This window comes from Coturnix japonica, chromosome 2 (genome assembly GCF_001577835.2).
Source record: "Coturnix japonica isolate 7356 chromosome 2, Coturnix japonica 2.1, whole genome shotgun sequence".
NCBI lineage: Eukaryota > Metazoa > Chordata > Aves > Galliformes > Phasianidae > Coturnix > Coturnix japonica.
The window spans coordinates 118,502,259-118,520,158 of NC_029517.1; the positions used below are offsets into that span (position 1 = coordinate 118,502,259).

Consider the following 17,900-nt stretch of genomic DNA (forward strand, 5'->3'; position numbering starts at 1 on the left):
GCAGTGTTACAGATCCCCTCCCAGTGACATGCTACTGGCCAGGAGCAGGTAGAGCTGGAGCCATCTGTTAGGCTCTTGGTAGGATGTGCTATAGAACTTTGCAGTTGTATGGAGACGATTTGAAAGAGGAACACAGTTTGCGTTCTAAAGCTTGTCACTGTGTGCATACAGATGTGTTATATCACACAGCTCAGAGGTGCACATTCCTGCTGGACTGTCTAATGGGCAGATCACTGCAGGAGCAGCAGGGTGCTGTGGGGCAGATGCGGGTTTGTGCCTCTGCCTGGTAGGTGGGGCAGTGGGGTGACTGCCCAGCAGGGCTTTGATGGCTGTGTTACCACAGTACATGGCAGCTGTTGAAGGGAAGTGGTAGAGAGACATTAATGGAGCAAATGGGTTTTTAATGGGTTATTAGCAATAGTGCAATTGAATTACACAAATTGATGTGTGAAATGTGTGTTTTTGACAGGGCTATCTAAAAATGAGGTGCCGCTCAGCTGTATTCCAAACAAACACTGCTTTCTCCAGAACTTAGTAGCAGCTGAGGAATTCCTCCTGTAGCCCTGCCTGAACTTCAGCCAGAATGGGCTGGGTTCATTAATTGTCAGTAATTGGGCTTTCATACCCATTTGGTGGTAGCCTTTGCTTTGAACTTTTGTTATGAAAGTGCTTGTCTGTTTTAACATTCATCTGAGACTGCTGCTGTATCTCAGAAGCTGCCAATAGCCAGGTGGCAGCAGTAGTGAACACCTCAGGATTGCTACAGAAAAATTAAGTATTGGCCTTTCTAGTTCAGATCTCATTCAGGTTAGACCTTTGCCCTCGCTGTCAAATGTGCATTTCCAAGTCCTGCTTGTGCAGTGTTGGCTTTGAAACCCTTGCTGCTGTTCTCTCTATTGTCTGGCTGCAGAAGGGTCATTTTCAACCACACCAAGTAGTACTGAGAGACTTCAGCTGCCCCTTGTTGAAAACTTAGTTGAAGGCTGCTTATGGAATAGTTGCAGCAGAGCTGAAATAAAACAAAAAAACTAAACCTTGTTACAGCCAGTTCAGCTTTAATATAAAAAAGAAAAACAAGAACAACATGAGGCCAGTAATAAAGCAGGGTGCTGGAAAAGGGTCAGGCTTACAAAGAATTAATTTTCCTGGCTTCAAAACATAGCCAGAACTGAGGCTCTCATTGCAAGTCATTGCCATCCAGTGAAGATGAATTTCAAAGGCTGCAGTGCTTTTCCAAATTATTTGACAGCCATGACAGCCATTTCCGTATATAGTGCAGGTGAGCTGAAAGAAGATGCATTTTAGTTTGACTTGTTTTTGCTAAGACATTACTATAAAGTTGTGTTCCTTCTTGAACCTGTATTCAGAGCAGGTAACTTTCTTTTTGCACATTAATCTTCTATAAGCATTTGAACCCGGTCCTTTATTAGTCTTGTCACCTGAAAAAGGCCATGTGACAGTTTTACTGCTCAGATGACAGATGTTATCCCTTTCTTTGTGATTCCAGAAGAACAGGCACAGTATGTTTGTACCAATCTGATATTCCCCACAGTGCACCAGTTACTTTGTTGAGTAACTATCCTGTAATTCGCAGCTTTTTTAATTAGACTGCCCTTCAAACAGCAGGACATGTATACATGTATTGATCTGTAAGTCTCACTTGTCTTGGTTTGAAATTATGGAGATAAATAAACACTTCATAGATTCTCTTTTCACAGCACAACATTTTTACACAACACAAAAGTAAGGTTGTAATATATGGAAATTACAGTGGAAGTTTGGATCAGAAGCAGAGCATAATTTCTCAAAATCTAGTTATTGTCTGCTGCAAAGTCATCCTTTAAACCTCCACAGTTTTCAAGTGGTAATGAATTCCAGATACTTTTTAATTACCTGAGATTTGGTATATTCAACACCATAATGGAATGCCAAAGTGACCAATGAGTCAGTGAAATAAGCATAGAACCTTCATTTTAGTCAGTTCCTTTCTCTTCAGGGATTCAGCAACTTTGTGCAAACAATTTAACCTCGTTCTATTCCCATTGTTTGTGAAACTAAAGCCAGGTAAATTTAATGATAAGTTAATTGTAGCGGCTCCTCTTCTCTGAAATGGATTGTGGACCGATCTTTCAGGCAGTTTGGTGAGCTGATCTGAGGACAGTTTACCATTTGTAGCTACATATGAGCCACAGTAGGGTGAGATTCAAGTGCTACAGCTGATTTAGCAGGATCTAAGAAAGGAAATTACTACATGGCCTAATTTATTGCTGCTCATTTTCTGTGTTCTGCAGGGGCATGCATGAATTCTGTATAATGAATGCACTGGCATTATTCTACCCGAAGTATAAAAAAGAATTACTCAGTCTAGCTATAGAATAAAGACTAATAACACCTTACTGCCTTGAATTATCTTTAGATTAAAGAAAAAGTCCCAGTCGGTGGATATTAGTGGACCAGGATGCAACCCAGTGGCAGCTGAAGCTCCTGCTTCTCAGCCTGGTAAACCTTTGCTTGCCACTAAAACAACTTCTGAGGAGGAACAGAAAAACACCACCAATACCCAAAGGCGCAATCCACGGAGGAGTGAGTTGAAGAGATATTACACCATTGGTGAGTTTTCATTCATAGAAAAAAAATCAAATATACTCATTAAAACTGCAAGGTTTTCCTGCTTAGTTGTGTTTTATTTGTTCTAGGTAGGATTGCACTTGTTAAGATTATGGATGCCCACCGTGAGCAATAAGATGTCATGTCTTCATGTTGATGTCAAATTACCCTTAAGAATTAACCTGCTTTATTTATCTTGTGCTGTTTAAAATATTTTTTTTCTTAAGTGTTCTTTTCCTGAAGAACAATTATTGAATAAAGCATAGAAGCAATTTGGGGAGGAAGTAAATAGGAAGGCTGTTGCTGCCTTTGACAACTCTTTGTGTTAGAATTTAGGGAGAAATTATTTAGACAGCTCCTGGTTGGAAAGAATTTCCAGTTTGAAGAAGACATTGTGAGCATGAACTGTTTCTAGGCCATGCGGCCAGGATTAATCAGGGGGGTTATGGTTATCTTTTTCCAAATAATTTTGGTTTCTGGGTATTCTTCTGAGCTTTCATTATCTATATGTTTAACATCACCTTAGGTACCCCTGCAGGTGCTTTCACATAAATCCTTTCAAAACTGGGCCTGACTGATGCCTTTGGTAATATTTAGCTTCTCACTTGATTTAAACTGCATGGAGAGTGGCCTTGTAGTGCTTGTGCCTGGTTCATTAGTGCTTCTGAGAGGCAGAAGTGCTAACGAGAGTTGTACAGACAAGAGGAGTGGATGTTAATGATGCTCTTTAAAGAGCTATAACTCGGCAGATTTAAGAAAAAGAAGTTAGATTTTTTGGCTGTTGAATTACTGCAGTATAAAATGAGACTATTTGTACAGCATTAAATTGTCTAAGAAGTAAAGAATGTATTGTCATAAACATTTATATGTGTTATGGCTGAATACTTGAAATTGTTTTTAAAGAAGAAAACTGCATTTAAAATGTGCTGCACAACTGCCTTACAAAACCTCATGGAAGTTTCACTTATTTGCTCCCAAAATAATAGGGGCAAAAGGAAAGCATTGATGGGTTCATCGCATTGTGACTATGAGGTTCCGAAATTATACATCAAAAATTTCCAATCGTATAATCCTTCTTTCAGAGTGACTTTATTCCATCATGTGTGAGAAAAGCACCCTAATATTTAATCCTTTATCCTTTAGTGTAGAATGTGTTTTATGAGAAAGCTTAATTCAATCAGTATACTTGACTGAATTTTTACTTGAGATGTGTAAAGAAACACTGCTCTGTGATTGTTTATTCCTCATTCCTCCAAATAATCTGAAAGGAGTATCAAAAATATGCTAAGATGGTTTCATGCCAAATCAGGGAATGGGATAAGGAAGATTTTCACTCATATAATATGATAACGGTGTTATCAGAATGAGTTCCTAACCTAAGTCAGGATTAATAACATCATTGGAAAGTTGATCATAATTACATGTCCTTCTGTCATCAACTAAATCAATGTGTGTGAATGAAAGCACTGATTTGAACATCGTGCAACACTTCATTTGGCAGACTTATGGAAATGTTTGTTGAAATAGACCTCTGAGGGTCAGATACTCAGATTTTCTGTTTGAAGTAGAACTTCAGCCAGTACTGGATCAAGACAACCCATGCTTTGTCTTGCCAAGTCCTGACAATCTCCAGGGCTGAATATTCCATGGTCTTTATGCATACCCTGTTGTAGTGCTGGAACACGAAGCATGTCCACAAGTGGCATTCAACAGGCAAATTGTCCATAAAAAAGGTGCTAACATTTGTGAGCAGCAGTTGTAGACCATTGGGAAATACAGAACGTCTTCAGGAAAGACAGACCAGCAAGGCAAGATGGCAGAGTTGCTCTTTATGTGAGAGAAACACTGGGATGTGTCAAGCCCTGCCTAAGGATGAATGGTGAATGAAACTTTCTCACGCAGCCAACAAGGAGAGTTGTGCTGGTGGACCTTTTTCTTATAAACAAGGAAGGAGTGGTATAGAGTAAGAAGGATAGGGGCAGCCTTGGGTAATGATGATCTCCAGAGGTCCCTTTCAATCCTTGCGATTCTATGAAAAAGAACAGACCGTAGAAAGGGGCAAAGCTCTTATGATTTTTTAAATAGCATCATTTGAGTAGGCAAGGTGTTCTAGCTGATCTGTCCCATTATGGGAGATGTATTGGTTTTATGTTGCTATCGTCTTCTATATGAGATTTGGGGTCACAGGAAGTGAGTCGATAGAACCATTGTTATTTCATACTACACAGTGTTTGAATTTTCCTGGCAGGCTGATTGAAGGAACATGGTTTTCTTTGTACCTTCATAAACATTTAATTACACATGTTCCTGAACGTTGTGAAAGTGAAGGGTTTCATCTTGGACAGCACAACACTGATATCAGATGAATATGTTTACTGTACTGGGTGAGTTTTTCTGATACAGACTTCACAGATTTTATAATGTGATAGAAGTGAAACTTACTCTCCTGAAACTTCGATCAACGTCTGTGTACTTTAAGTTATGACCTGCATGGACCATTTGACTTAAAGTACTTGCTTTTCTTGGATTTTTCTCAAAAATCAATTATAATAGACAAAGTCTAGTCAAATAGTTTGCAACTTTTTGATGATAAATGTAATGTAAAGCATGCAGTGGACAGGGACTCTGAAACAGGAAATATGAAACTCTTATGTTTTGAGTACAATTGGCTATTAAGTATCTTAAACACACACATTAGAACTGCTGGTGACCTAATGCCATTACATGGGGCTTTACCTTGCATTGACCTTGTTTGCATTTTGTTCTCTAATGAGAGCAATCTGTGTTCAGGATCAAGCAACATGAAGTAGTAATTACTATGATGAGTGGATTAAGAACGTGCTGAAATTCTAATGATCTCATCTGGTGTTGCCTCTTTCATTTAAAAATTAGTGTTCCTTTATATTAAGCTCAAACCAGATCGGCAATTGGCTGTTAATGATGGTGACTAACGGAGACTGAGTAAAATACTGCCTGTTGTATGTTGTGTTACACCCTTATTTTTCATTATGTTTGTTTTCAGTAATCATAATGATCTTCAGAGTGTGTTATAGATAGAATATTAGTGTTCAAATCTGGATAAATAAAAGTTTGATATCTTTATTTAAACATGTATACAGTTTTTTTGTTTTAACGTTTCAATTAGCAGCATCATGTTGCCTATTATAACAGGGCTGGTCTGATTTATTAATAGCTGCCCATTGTATTTAACACTAAATTTATATAGAGAGAAATGTGTAACCAGTCTTTACCAAGTTATTGAACATGTACAATCAAACTTATTTAAGAAAGTAATTTTTTGGATTTTTTTGAGATCTTCAGGAAACGTTACTCTACAGACCCAAAGACGTGATAATTTACTTTGCACACTTCTGCTTTGCGGAAGGTATTGTAGCAGCTTGTGTATGCTCTCAGCTGTATGAGCTGTCATGTCATGTTCCTAAATTATCTGTACCATCAGAGTTAGGTTTTATTTTCTGTGTTTTTCTTTTTGTGCATGTTTATGTCACTTTATGCGAATACAGCTTTCCTTTGGATCTCTCAAAATAGAATATGTTTTGAGGAAGGAACATCCTAGCAATTCAAAGGGATTTTTAAAATGTTATCAGCACTGTTCCTACTTTAGAGAGCTAATCACAAAGTACTGATTCTGCATTTCATCTTTCTCACAGGCTGCATCTCAAGTGCTTCCCAAACTTAGTAAGTGCAGTTATACTTCTAAAAAGTGGGGAAAAAATAGGTAAGAGAGGGAGGGACTGAGTGGAAAAGGCAACAGGGAACAAGTTGTGTGCTCAGATGAAGTGAAACAGAAAATGGAGAGTCAGTGAGGGGGTGAAATAACTCTTCCGTATGGCAGGCTCAGCAGGCAGAAGGGGTCCTGCAGCTTTGCTGCTGAACTGGTGTGAAGAAATTGAGTGGGATCTCCTAGATTAATAGGATAAGTGTGGGAAAAACAGTCTGCATGGTGGGCTGGATAAAGTTTTTCAGAGAACTCTAGAAACACATAAAAATAAAAACCTAAAATTAGACTTTTCAAATGCCTCAGGCACTTAAAAAATCAGGCCACTTATTTCTGAAGTGCTTATTGATGAACACCTCCCCCAAAAGAGGAAGAAGAGGTATCTGGGTCTTGAGGACTCTAAGAAGTGGGCTGGAATATTATACAGTGGAGGAAGCACTTATTGAAGCAGTAAGTCTATACCAGCCTAATGCTCCATCCAGGCTACAGCTAGACCTTTCTTGCTGGTTTGCAGTTAGTACGAGTGCAGCATCACAGCTGTGTTTATTGTAGAACTCTATCAGCAGTGTCTTCATGGTGTGTTGCCTCAGAATGTCTGTTTAACAGCTTAATAAGGTTATTTATGTATCTAATGTTATTATACTATAAAGATAGACACTTATGGTGCATTCTCTGGTTCCCATTTAGCCATGGAAGTGGTGGTGCGTAGTGTTGTCTGTCTACCTTTGTCATGACTGTACTACTGCTCTACACTGCCATACATACATGTATTTATTCCTTGAATGTGTATATGTTATCTTTTCAGAGCAGTAGAACTATATTGACATAAGATTGGCATGGAAGAGAAATGAAGTTTTTGTGATAACCAAATTTGAATGAACAGGTGTTAACTGACTGAGTTTCCCAAGCAGACCAATAGTGGCTAATGCCAAAGAGCTTAAATATAAATGGGCGAGTATTTCTTTTGGGCTCCCATTCACTGCTACTGATATAATAATTCAGAATGTATTATTTTTAGAGGTAGATGGATCTTTGAAAGGATTTAATTGCCTATAAGTAATGAATTGTCACAATGTTACAAAAAAAACCCCAACATTATAAACTAGGAGTTTATAGTGTGATAGAGTTAAGAATAGGGAAAATTTTATGGGGGAACCTAAACCAAAATAAGTAGTAGTCATTTCCCCCCTTCCTGAAAGGGGGAACTAGACAAGAACTGATCAGACACTTGTATTGACTATTGTAATATTGCTACTATTGTATGAGTATATTGAGATATTGAGATATTCAAGACCTGCCTGGACGCCTACCTGTGCAGTGTGGTGTAGGGAACCTGCTTTGGCAGGGGGTTGGACTCGATGATCTCTAGAGGTCCCTTCCAACCCCTACAATTCTGTGATTTGTGATTCTGTGAGTATAGTAAGGAAGTCTTGCTCTTGCGCTATTTGCTTTGGACTGCGTCCACTTAGGTCATGACAGCTAAGATGATTTGGGAGCAGAAATAAATCTCATATTGGTTACATGTGAAGTACCTTCACTTTCTTTGTGTTTACATGCATTCCAAACTGCTTCAATAATGTTTTTATTTCCCTTAAAATATGTCAGAGCAAACAGATTGTGTGAATATATCCATATTTATAGCATTAACTACTAAGTTTATACTGTGTCTCACTATCTGCTGATACAAGATTGTTAAACAGGTTTAGTAAATGATGTGTCTGAACTAACTTCAGTTAGAGTGGTGATTTCATATGTCACTTATTTTCGTTGGTGGAGCTTCATCATCACCCTTGAAGCCTAGTTGTGCTGGAGAGCCTTAGACTGTTGGTAAGACATAACAATGAATATGCTATTGAATTCAGGACTGCAGGAGAAAATTGCTGCACTTGAAAACACACGTTTCCTTACAACCCATCTGAGAATCTTATGGAGGTTTATCCCACAATACTCCATGCTATTGCAGTCACTGCCTACAAGCTAAATTAGGAGGCTTCCTCTTGCCTTTTCCTCAAATATAAACATAAGCCTTCTTTGGAGGGTACACTTTGTGGATGTTTCTTTTTTGCTAAAATTCATTCCAAATCTTAGAGATCTTGTTTAGGACTTTCTAGAAATACCTTACTCCTTTTATTTGGTCTGATAATAATCATTCATGTATTAACCATAGGGAGGCTTTCCTGCTAAGAATACTTCCATTTCTAAACATGTATTTGAAGGATTCTTCTTACAGGTTGAAAGTTGAATGTATTCTCTTCTGCAGAATTAAATATGATTTCTTCCTTAATCAGCCCCAAATTTGATTTTTCCTCCTACTCACACAGTTGCCTTTCTTCTTTGTTGCTAATACTGGCAATACATAACACATAGGTAGATATGTTAGGATTGTTGAGATAAATGGTGGAGTTTGGTGCAGTAGATGCTGTGAATTTGGGCTGTGTCCTCTTGCTTGTAGAGGACAGATGGGAGATGAAGCTTCCAGCGCTCTCTCAGAGGATCCAGATGAAGCTCACACATTTGCATAGTCTGACACTGTCCCGTTCAGTGTGCTTGCAAATTCTTTATTGAGCACTTACTGCTTTCTGGGGAACATTGTTATGACTGCTTTCTTTCAAATACAGTCTCAGGAAGTATTAGGAGAATAGACCATTTCTCTACCACTTCATTACCTGTTTGTGAGTGAAAAGGAAAGGGAAATACTTGTGCAACACATGTCTAATAAGGACAGTGACTTTCATAGCAACAGTATCTATGCAAAGCTCTTACTCATTCACCTTTCATGAAAAATTTTATTAGTGATTCAGATCACGTAGCTACCCTGAATGAGCAAGCAAGCATTTGTTCACATTTTTGTTTTTTCTCTCTTTTTTTTTGTTTTAATTTAAAATTTGGAGCCTTTAAAACACAGTTTTTAATACTGTATCCTTCTTTTGTCCTTTGATCTGTGTATCTTTTGAATATGAATGATTTCTGAGCTATGCAGACAGCATCCTCCAGAAGAGTGATGTTCATTAATGTCCTTTCATCTTAGCATGTCTTTTTTCTTAGCATCCTGTTTTTGTTTTTAATCATATAGACTGCTATCGTATCATCTGCAAAGTCATTTTGAACAAGATATATTTCAAGATTCCACAATTCCCCTGCTTAACATCAGGGCAAAGTGATATATTTTATTGTTTTATAGACTCGTCTACCCAACTTGCAGGATCAACCAGTGCTACGTTCTCTTTGTATACTGAAATTTGAATCTCTGGGGGAGAACAAGGCAGAAAGACTGATTGGACTTGTAAGCTCTGACCTCATGCCAAGTGAATCACCTTCAGTCTCTCTCTCATTTGAGGTCTTTTATATAAGGGAAAAAAGAAGAAAAACCTTGATTTCTTATACCAGTAAATGGTATACTTGAGGCCCAGTCTTTTGGTAGCATGAAATAGTGGAGTCATTCTTCTAGCAGTAAAAGAACAAATAAGAAAAGTGTGGGCTGACTGCTGAAATAGTTAGGTAATTTAGGGATCATAGATACAGATAAGACTGAGGCTTCGGAGCCCAGAGACAGGGTTAAGGGAGGACAGTAATTACTGTTAGTGGGAGAGGTCGAAGTCAGAGATCTCCTGAGGAAAATCTTGATCCATAGAAGTTAGTGAGTTTCATGCAAAGGAGCTGGCTGAGGTCACTGGCAGGCTGCTTTCTTTGATAGGTCATGGATTTCATGGGAGGTCCATGATGATGGAAGAAAGCCAGATGTTGCATCTCTTTTCAAAAATGGCAATAAGAATTTTTGAGAGAACCGTAGGCTGTTCAGACTCACTTTTAATTCCTTGGAATGTTGTGGGTCAAGTCCGATTTGAAGCTACTTCTGAACAGATGAGCAAGAAGATTGGACAAGCTTGAAATTTCTGTGAACCTAACGAGGTTCAGTAGATTCAAATGCAAAATGTTGCACTTTGGCTGGGTCAATTCTAAATATATGTATAGATGGGAACTCATTGTGAGTAGCCCTGCAGAGAAGAACTTGGGGATTCTGATGGACAAAAACTGGACATGGGCCAGCAGTGTGTACCTGCAGCCCAGAAGGCCAATTAAATCCTGAGCTGTATCAAAACAAGCGTGACCAGCAGGGTGAGGGATGTGACTGTCCTCTTCTACTCTGCCCTATTGTGAGGCCCTATTTGCAGTACTGCATGCAGGCCTGCGGTTCCCAGCACAAGAAGGATGAGGAGCTGTTTGGAGTGGGTCCAGAGGAGAGGACCAAGAAGATGCTCATAGGGATGGAGCACCCACCTCTCCTATGAAGAAAGGCTGAAGGAGTTGGGCTTGTGTGTTTGGGCTGATAGTGATAGGACAAGAGGGAAAGGTTTTAAACTAAGGGTAGGTTTAGGTTAGATATTAGGAGGAAAATTTTCTCTCAGAGGGTGGTGATGCACTGGAACAGATTACCCAGAGAGGTTGTGAATACCCCATCCATGGAAGCATTCAAGGCCAGGCTGGATGTGGCTCTGGGCAGCCTGGTCTGGTGGTTGGTGACCCTGCACATAGCAGGGGGATTGAAACTAGATGATCATTGTGGTCCTTTTCAACCCAGACCATTCTATGATTCTATGATTGTTCACTTTGGAGAGGAGAAGGCTCTGGGGGGGGGGGGGGGGGGGGGGGGGGGGGTGGGTCTTACTGCAGCCTTCCGGTACTTGGAGAGAGCACATAAACAAAGACAAGACTGTCTTTTTCAAAGGGCAGATAGTGAAAGGACAAGGGGGAATGGTTTTAAACTAAAAGAAGGGAGATTTAGATTGGAGTTAAAGAGGAAATTCTTCACTTAGAGGGTGGTGAGGCACTGGAATGGCTTGCACAGATAAGCTGTGGATGCCCCATCCCTAGAGGTGTTCAAGGCCAGGTTGTATGGGGCCCTGGCCAACCTGATCTAGTGTGTAGCAGCCTTGCCCACAGCAGGGGGTATGGAACTACATAGTCCCTTCCAACCCATACCATTCTATAATTCTGTGATTCTACAAAGATGATTTGGAATATCCAGGATACATTTACTATGGGGAAATCATGCTTGTCAAATCTTAATTCACTCTGAAAGCTGGATTGGAGTAAAGTGACTGAGTGGTCAAACTGAGCTGATGCTGTGAATCAGTAACCCTTGCCAACCTCCTCTCCTATCTGATCCTTGTTGCAGGAAGCACAACCTGTCTCTGTTTCCTTGCACAGCATCTCAAGTACTGAAGTTGGGTGGCTGGAGCCAATGAGGGAGGGCTGCCTTCCTTCCCTACAAGCAAGTTGCTTCCCATTGAGTTTGGCAGTGATTTAATCCCAGCCATTTTACTGTACTGGGATAGACATGGTGAATCTTTCTGGGATCTGAACATGAAGGTGTCCTAACACATACAAAGCTTCAGGAAAGCTGTTTGAAAAGCTTTTTCCTCAGTGGGGATTTTTCTTTTTCTTTCTTTTACCAACTGATTCTTGCCCTTTTCTTGCTTCAAGCTTTCTCTTCAGATTGCTAGATAAATCAGAATGAGATGCTGTTTACAGCAGACAGAGATACTTAGTTGGGTTCATCTCCAGGGCAGATTGTTCTGAAGTTCCTTCTGAATTTTAAGAAACTGGCTTGTTTTTATGCTTTTCCCACCCCCAGTATTCCATGGGAACTGAGTGTTGTTGCCAAACTGATTTTTATCTTGGGCTATGAAGAACAGTTGGATTTTATTATGGAGTTATTGCACTGCTGAGAGTTCCTCAATTTCAGTGCATTAGTATGTACATAGGAGCATGTGAAGACTTTACAAGCATAAAGCATCCAACAATGAAATAAATCCTTTATATATTTAGATACTAATTGGCCAGATATGTTCATGAAAACTAAATAGTAGCAGCAGCCCACTATATTTCTGGTGAATCTCGGTAATTATTACGCTTGAGAGATTCTTGTATTAATTTGCAGGAGATAGAATGCCCGTGTCTTTCCTATGCCAAGGGAAATGTGACAGGGATGATTTGTTGAAAGTGTTGTTGATCTGCAGTTTCTCAGCCACCTTAGCTGAACATTTGCTCAACAACATATGTGACCACTTGGGTATGTAATTAGATGCTTCTGTGATCTACCTACAGTTTAAATTATATTGCTCACTTTTCATTTGTATGTAAGACAGTGCTGAGGCTGATTGTTCAGTGGTTTCCCAAGATATTAATGTTTCTTCTATGATTAGGCCTGAGAGAAAATACATCCTCTGTATTTATTTATTTTGAAAACATACCATTTAAAGGTACTAAACGAATAGAATCATAGAATGTTCTGAATTGGAAGGGACCCACATGCATCATAGAGCCCATCCCCTTCCTCCACAAAAGATCACACAAATTTCAAAGTATAAAGCATTGTCCAAATGCTTCTTGAACTCAGGCATATTTGGTGCCATTACTAATTCCTGGGGAGTTAAACAGTGTTTGAGGGATTGTCTTAAGTTCATTCTATAAATTAAATGATTATTTATTTATTTATTATTATTTTTTTTTTATTTGAGAAAAGGGAGGTGGGTTTTTTTTTTGGTAAAACATGAGGTGCTGGTTGGTTTCAAGTCAAGCCATTCATATCTGGCTGCTGAAGTTAACTGCTACCTGGGTATTGAATTCCAGTTGGATTGCCACTGCACAATCCACAGCTGAGTTTGATTTGATTGTTTTTATATAAGGCAGAACAACTTTCTCAGTCTGGCTGATATTGACCTATACCTCTACTGATTCATTGTGTGCTCTTCTTGTTTTTGTTTGACCAAGCCAGGTGAAACAAGGAGTTTGACCTTTTTTACAAATACTTCATTTCTCTTTAAGGATTAAAGATGGTATTACAACTCCTCAGAGTAAAGAGTATGAGAATTAAGATAGAAAATATGAGAATTAAGGTAGAAAATATGAGAAGGGCTCACTTCACACCTCACTGCTGTCTCTTCAAAGAGAAGATGATGGTGTTTTCCCATAACACGTTGTGCTGAAAAAATTGTCTTTCTAGTGTGTTTGTGTATTGGTTTTAAGTGAAACATACAAATTAACAGTGAGGAAGTATTATTTCAATTTACAGGACAGATTGTGAGATTTGCAGTGATCCTTGTATTCTGGGATTATATTCCAGATTATATTCATCTGCTCCATGACCATCAGTCTTCACCTGAAAACAATTCCTTTAAAATTGTCCATGGTAGTACTGTAGCTTTCTGCTGACAGTTATCCATTGAATCCTCCTAAGTCTTCATTTGCCTTTCTAGTGTGTTGCTTAAGGGAGAAGAATCAGAAACATGGGATGCCTGTGGAAACTGCTACTATTTATACCAGTGCCTGCCCCGGGATGTAATGTAGATGCGTGTTCTTCCCCAAATGTCAAGTTAGCAACATGACTGTCCTGGAGGAAACGGAGAGTGTGGTGGTGGGGCTGTGTCTTAAAGTCTAGAGTGAAAACAAGTGTCAGAGGCAAGTGGCCTCTAGAGTGAAAACAAGTGTCAGAGGCAAGTGGCCTTTTCCATCCTCAGTCTTCCTGCAGAGGCCCCGTGTAACCTTCAGGTTAACACCTGCTCTGTTCTGCTTCCTAGGAGCCAAACACTGAAAATGGAAGTTTAGAAGATTGTGTAACAGTGCCACCAGGTGATAGCACAAATGTAGGATTTGCTGTTGTAATTCTACTTGAGCTGCTGTTGGCAGACTGCAGTAAAATGTGAAACAGGATTTTCCTTCCTAGGCTGATATTAGATCTCCAGGCAGAACTAAGTTATGTTTTCTATAGCATCCATAGTAGACATAGTGCTTATGAATGAGGGTTTTGTTGTTTTTGGAGGGAAAGAGGGGGTTGCTTTGGGAATTCTTTGCACTTTCAGGTCATGGCAGAAGGATCCATAGCAGAAGGATCTGTCCCTCTGAGCTTCTCTTCTTCTGGTGTAGCACAGATGAGAGAATGCTCAGGGCAATATTCCAATGAATATCAGTCTAATGTTATTCGTGTGAAACCCTGGCAAATGAATTATTATTGATGCCAGTTTGAATCTGGCTTATTTAGCATCAATTAATGTTGTTTAGAAGCAGTTTTAACTTATATGTGACATCAGTGGTGATCCTGCTGGAGTAATTTCTGTAGAAAAGCTTCATAAAATGTGGGAAAAGCTGTAATAGGAAAACCATTAACAACTAAGGAGTTCTGCTAACACCGGAGACATACCGGAATAATGGGAAAGCTGCTTTTTTGCATATATAAAGAGAAAACTAAATAAACAGGAGTCCTTTAGAACACATAATATTCAGGAAGCACCAATAAAGGTAATAGAATATGACTAAGGGATTTAAATAATTTCCTCTTTTATTATATTCACTTTTGTTAATAAAAACTGAGTCTTCAGTTAAAATGGGATCAGAATTCATTGCTTGAAACAACCTGCTCCAAATGCAGGTCTCACTCAAGGAAGTGCTTTGAGATTCTGAATTAATGGCAAAAGAAGAGCTAATATATTTTTTGTTTAATTCTTGTATTCCCTGTCAGAATTTGTGCTTTGTTTGGATTTAAGGATGTAAATAAACAGAGAGCAGAAAAACTGCTCCGAGTCTTTTCAGTCTTCAGGAGAGAGAAGGAATTGTAGCGGTGTTTGTTGCTTTGCAAGGTGGGTTACCTGCTCAAGTATCTTACAGTGTTCCTTACTCCCAATCCAGCTCATATTTCTAGTTTTACTAACTGTGGACAATTATATAGATATGTAAGGACAGACTGTCCTAATCAGAGATGTAAGATTTCATGGTGAATGCTATTGCTCGCAGTCTGTCAGGTTGTACTGACTGGAAATCCTCGCAGAGGTTACCAAAGTTTGGAAACAACTACACCAGTTTCAGAGATCTCACATATGCTATCTCACACCATCCAGATATCAGTGTTTCTTAATGGCAACTGATGGGATGGGATAATGTACATTGCTACACAGCTATGCAGTACTGCTACGTTCAGTTTTGATCCCAAGGTAAAGGTGTAAATCTGCACTAGCTTTTAGTGTTTGCAAAGTTTACTCTGAGTTTGCTTCATCAAAACTTTAAGAAGAATCTGACCCATCACTTCTGCAAGATGCTATTTGGGAGGCTATATGGAGTAAGGGAGAAATTAGCTTTAAGTTACATAAAGGTGTTGTGTCAGGGTTTGATGTGATTCAGAAGTGGGTATGGAATTATACTTGCGACAGGAAGAGCCCAGTGGCTCCCTGCGTTCCTGGTAGGACTTGTGTGTGCGTACTGCAGTCCTTATGGAGGGAGAGGTTAGGATACAACTCGCCTGTTTGTCCCACCTGCTTCTTGCCCTGGTAGATCTACACTTACAGTGAGAAAGTACATTAGCCTCACTGAATTCACATTTCAGTCCAAGAACTCTATTTCCTCTTACAACTCACATCATTTTATAATCTAGTTAGAACATCAGTTCTGCAGTTTGTCACCATGGTGCCCAACTAGTGTCTCCATCTGCTGTAGAACCCTGCAAATGATGACAGTTTATAATAGAAAAGTGCTTTTTAATAATTTTTTTTTGCCCCTTGTTTTATTTTATGTATTTTTAAAATGGAACTTGAGCAACACTCAGGAAAGAACTCAGCCAAACGATTTGATACTATTGAAGCTGACCTCTTAAGTATTGCTACTCTTTGCAGAGCTAAAATGTGCTGCTTTGAAAATCGGTGACCTCTTTACAAGTGAAAACATGCAGCAAGAACACCAGCTGTGAGTTTCTCTTTGAGTCAGGATGTGATCACTGAAGTAAAACTTCTTGAGGCACAAACTGGAGTGGAAATCTGGCTCTGGTTACTGTGCAGGGTAAGCAGAAGCAGCAGCAAAGGCAATATCTGTCTTTGCTCTGGGTCTTTTTTGCACGCTCTTCCACAGTTGTGGTTTCAAAGCCATCCACTCAGAACAGTCTGTAGACATCTGTCTTGTGTCTATGTGTAATCAAATTGGAGAGATTTTAACTTCTACAGTGAAATAAGTGTAGCAGAAAATAAACTTTCTTGAGATTTAAGTGTAAATCTGTTACAGTTCTTGTTCTAGACTGACAATGTGAAAGCGTAATTTGAAAGAGTCTCTGTTTATCACATAAATAAATGCTGTGATTTTCACAGCATTGATAATTATGAACATAAGATTCTGCTGTCTAGAAAAGAGATGTAAATATGGAGAAGTGGCTCATTACATAAGCCAGAAGTCCTTCTGTATGTTCTGTTCTCAGACCTTCACCAACTTTGATTAAGAATGCATTTCTCTCTAAATACTGTACTAATGAGCATATAATGAAGTGACAGTCCTCTTTATGCAAAGTTTCTCAAATATTGGAAACTTCCAGAAGTTGATAATGAGAACATAATGACATTCTTAAAGTACACGATTTACTTATTCTCAAGTTAAAAATTCTGACTGACTTGAACTAATACAGAATAACTTTATTAAGCAATGAGAGTGTCTTCCCAGTTGCTGCCCCATGTAGTAGTCAAGCAAGGGCTCAACATGCTGCTTCCTGGATGAGCAGAACAAACGCCGTGTCCCTCTGTCAAAGGATTTTCGGGTAGAGGCTGCTGAGAGGAGTGCAGAGCTGAACAATAAGGAGGAGAAGATGATGAACTGAGTCCAGAGCATTTCAAGGGAGGTTTAGACTGGATATTAGGAAAAAATTCTTCTCAGAAAGAGTGGTTGGGACAGGCTGCCCAGGCAGGTGGTAGAGTTACCATCCCTGGAAGTGTTCAAGAAAAGGGTAGATGTGGTACTGAGTGACATGGTCTAGTGGGCACAGAGGTGGTGGGTTGATGGTTGGACTTGATCTTAGAGTTCATTTCCAACCTGTGCCTCTCTTCTGCTTCCCCACTGTCCCTTGTTTGCCAGCACAGTACCTTGCTGTAGCATATGAATGCATGGAAGCCAAGGAGCAGGAGCAACAAGAGCTGTGCGTGGAGCACCCTCATCCACAGGCAGCAGCTTCCATGTGTCTTAGTGCTCAGTGCAACTCTAGGTCTAGCAGTGGCCTGCCAAGGCTGCAAGCATGCTTAAGAAAGTAATTCCAGGCATCAGGGCTAGAAGAAGAACAAATGAACTGGCATACCCTAAACAGAAGTGAAATTCCTCTACCAGAGGCATATGAGAGTCAGGAGGCAGTAACATTTAGGTGTCATACAGTATTCAGGACCAAGAGGAACAGGCTGCAAAAGAGGATGTTTTGTGGGTGTAGTTTTAGTTATTTTTATTTCTTGATATCTTATAAAGAGAAAAAAATTGCCTTTATACATGCTTAACATATGGACTTGTTGCAGGGAGTTGATTTGCCACCTCTGAATGTATTGGGAACCTGAGCCTTTTTTTTTAATAACATGAACTGATCTTTTTAATGCCCTAAAATTAGAGATATTCATGCTTTCTTAGGGTTTGCTATTTATCTAATGTTTTTATACTGTGCAGAAGTATATTTAAAGATCTCTGTAATTTTTATATGATATACATTCATGTTAATATCATATTTAATACAACTTCATTTGGCATCTTCATATTGAAGAAGCTGAGG

The 17,900-nt window shown here is 39.3% G+C and overlaps 1 protein-coding gene across 6 annotated transcripts in view; it reads left to right on the forward strand.

Moving 5' to 3' along the window:
• OXR1 (oxidation resistance 1) overlaps nt 1-17,900 on the forward strand; it is a 226,639-nt gene that overhangs the window by 111,883 nt on the left and 96,856 nt on the right. For all 6 annotated transcript variants that reach the window (XR_001553586.2, XM_032442874.1, XM_015856040.2 and 3 more), the window contains exon 3: nt 2,417-2,610. Coding sequence is in view for 5 of the 6 variants with exons in the window: in XM_032442874.1 (XP_032298765.1) it covers nt 2,417-2,610 (194 nt within the window). In the remaining variant the exon portion in view is untranslated. The remainder of the gene's footprint in view (nt 1-2,416; nt 2,611-17,900) is intronic.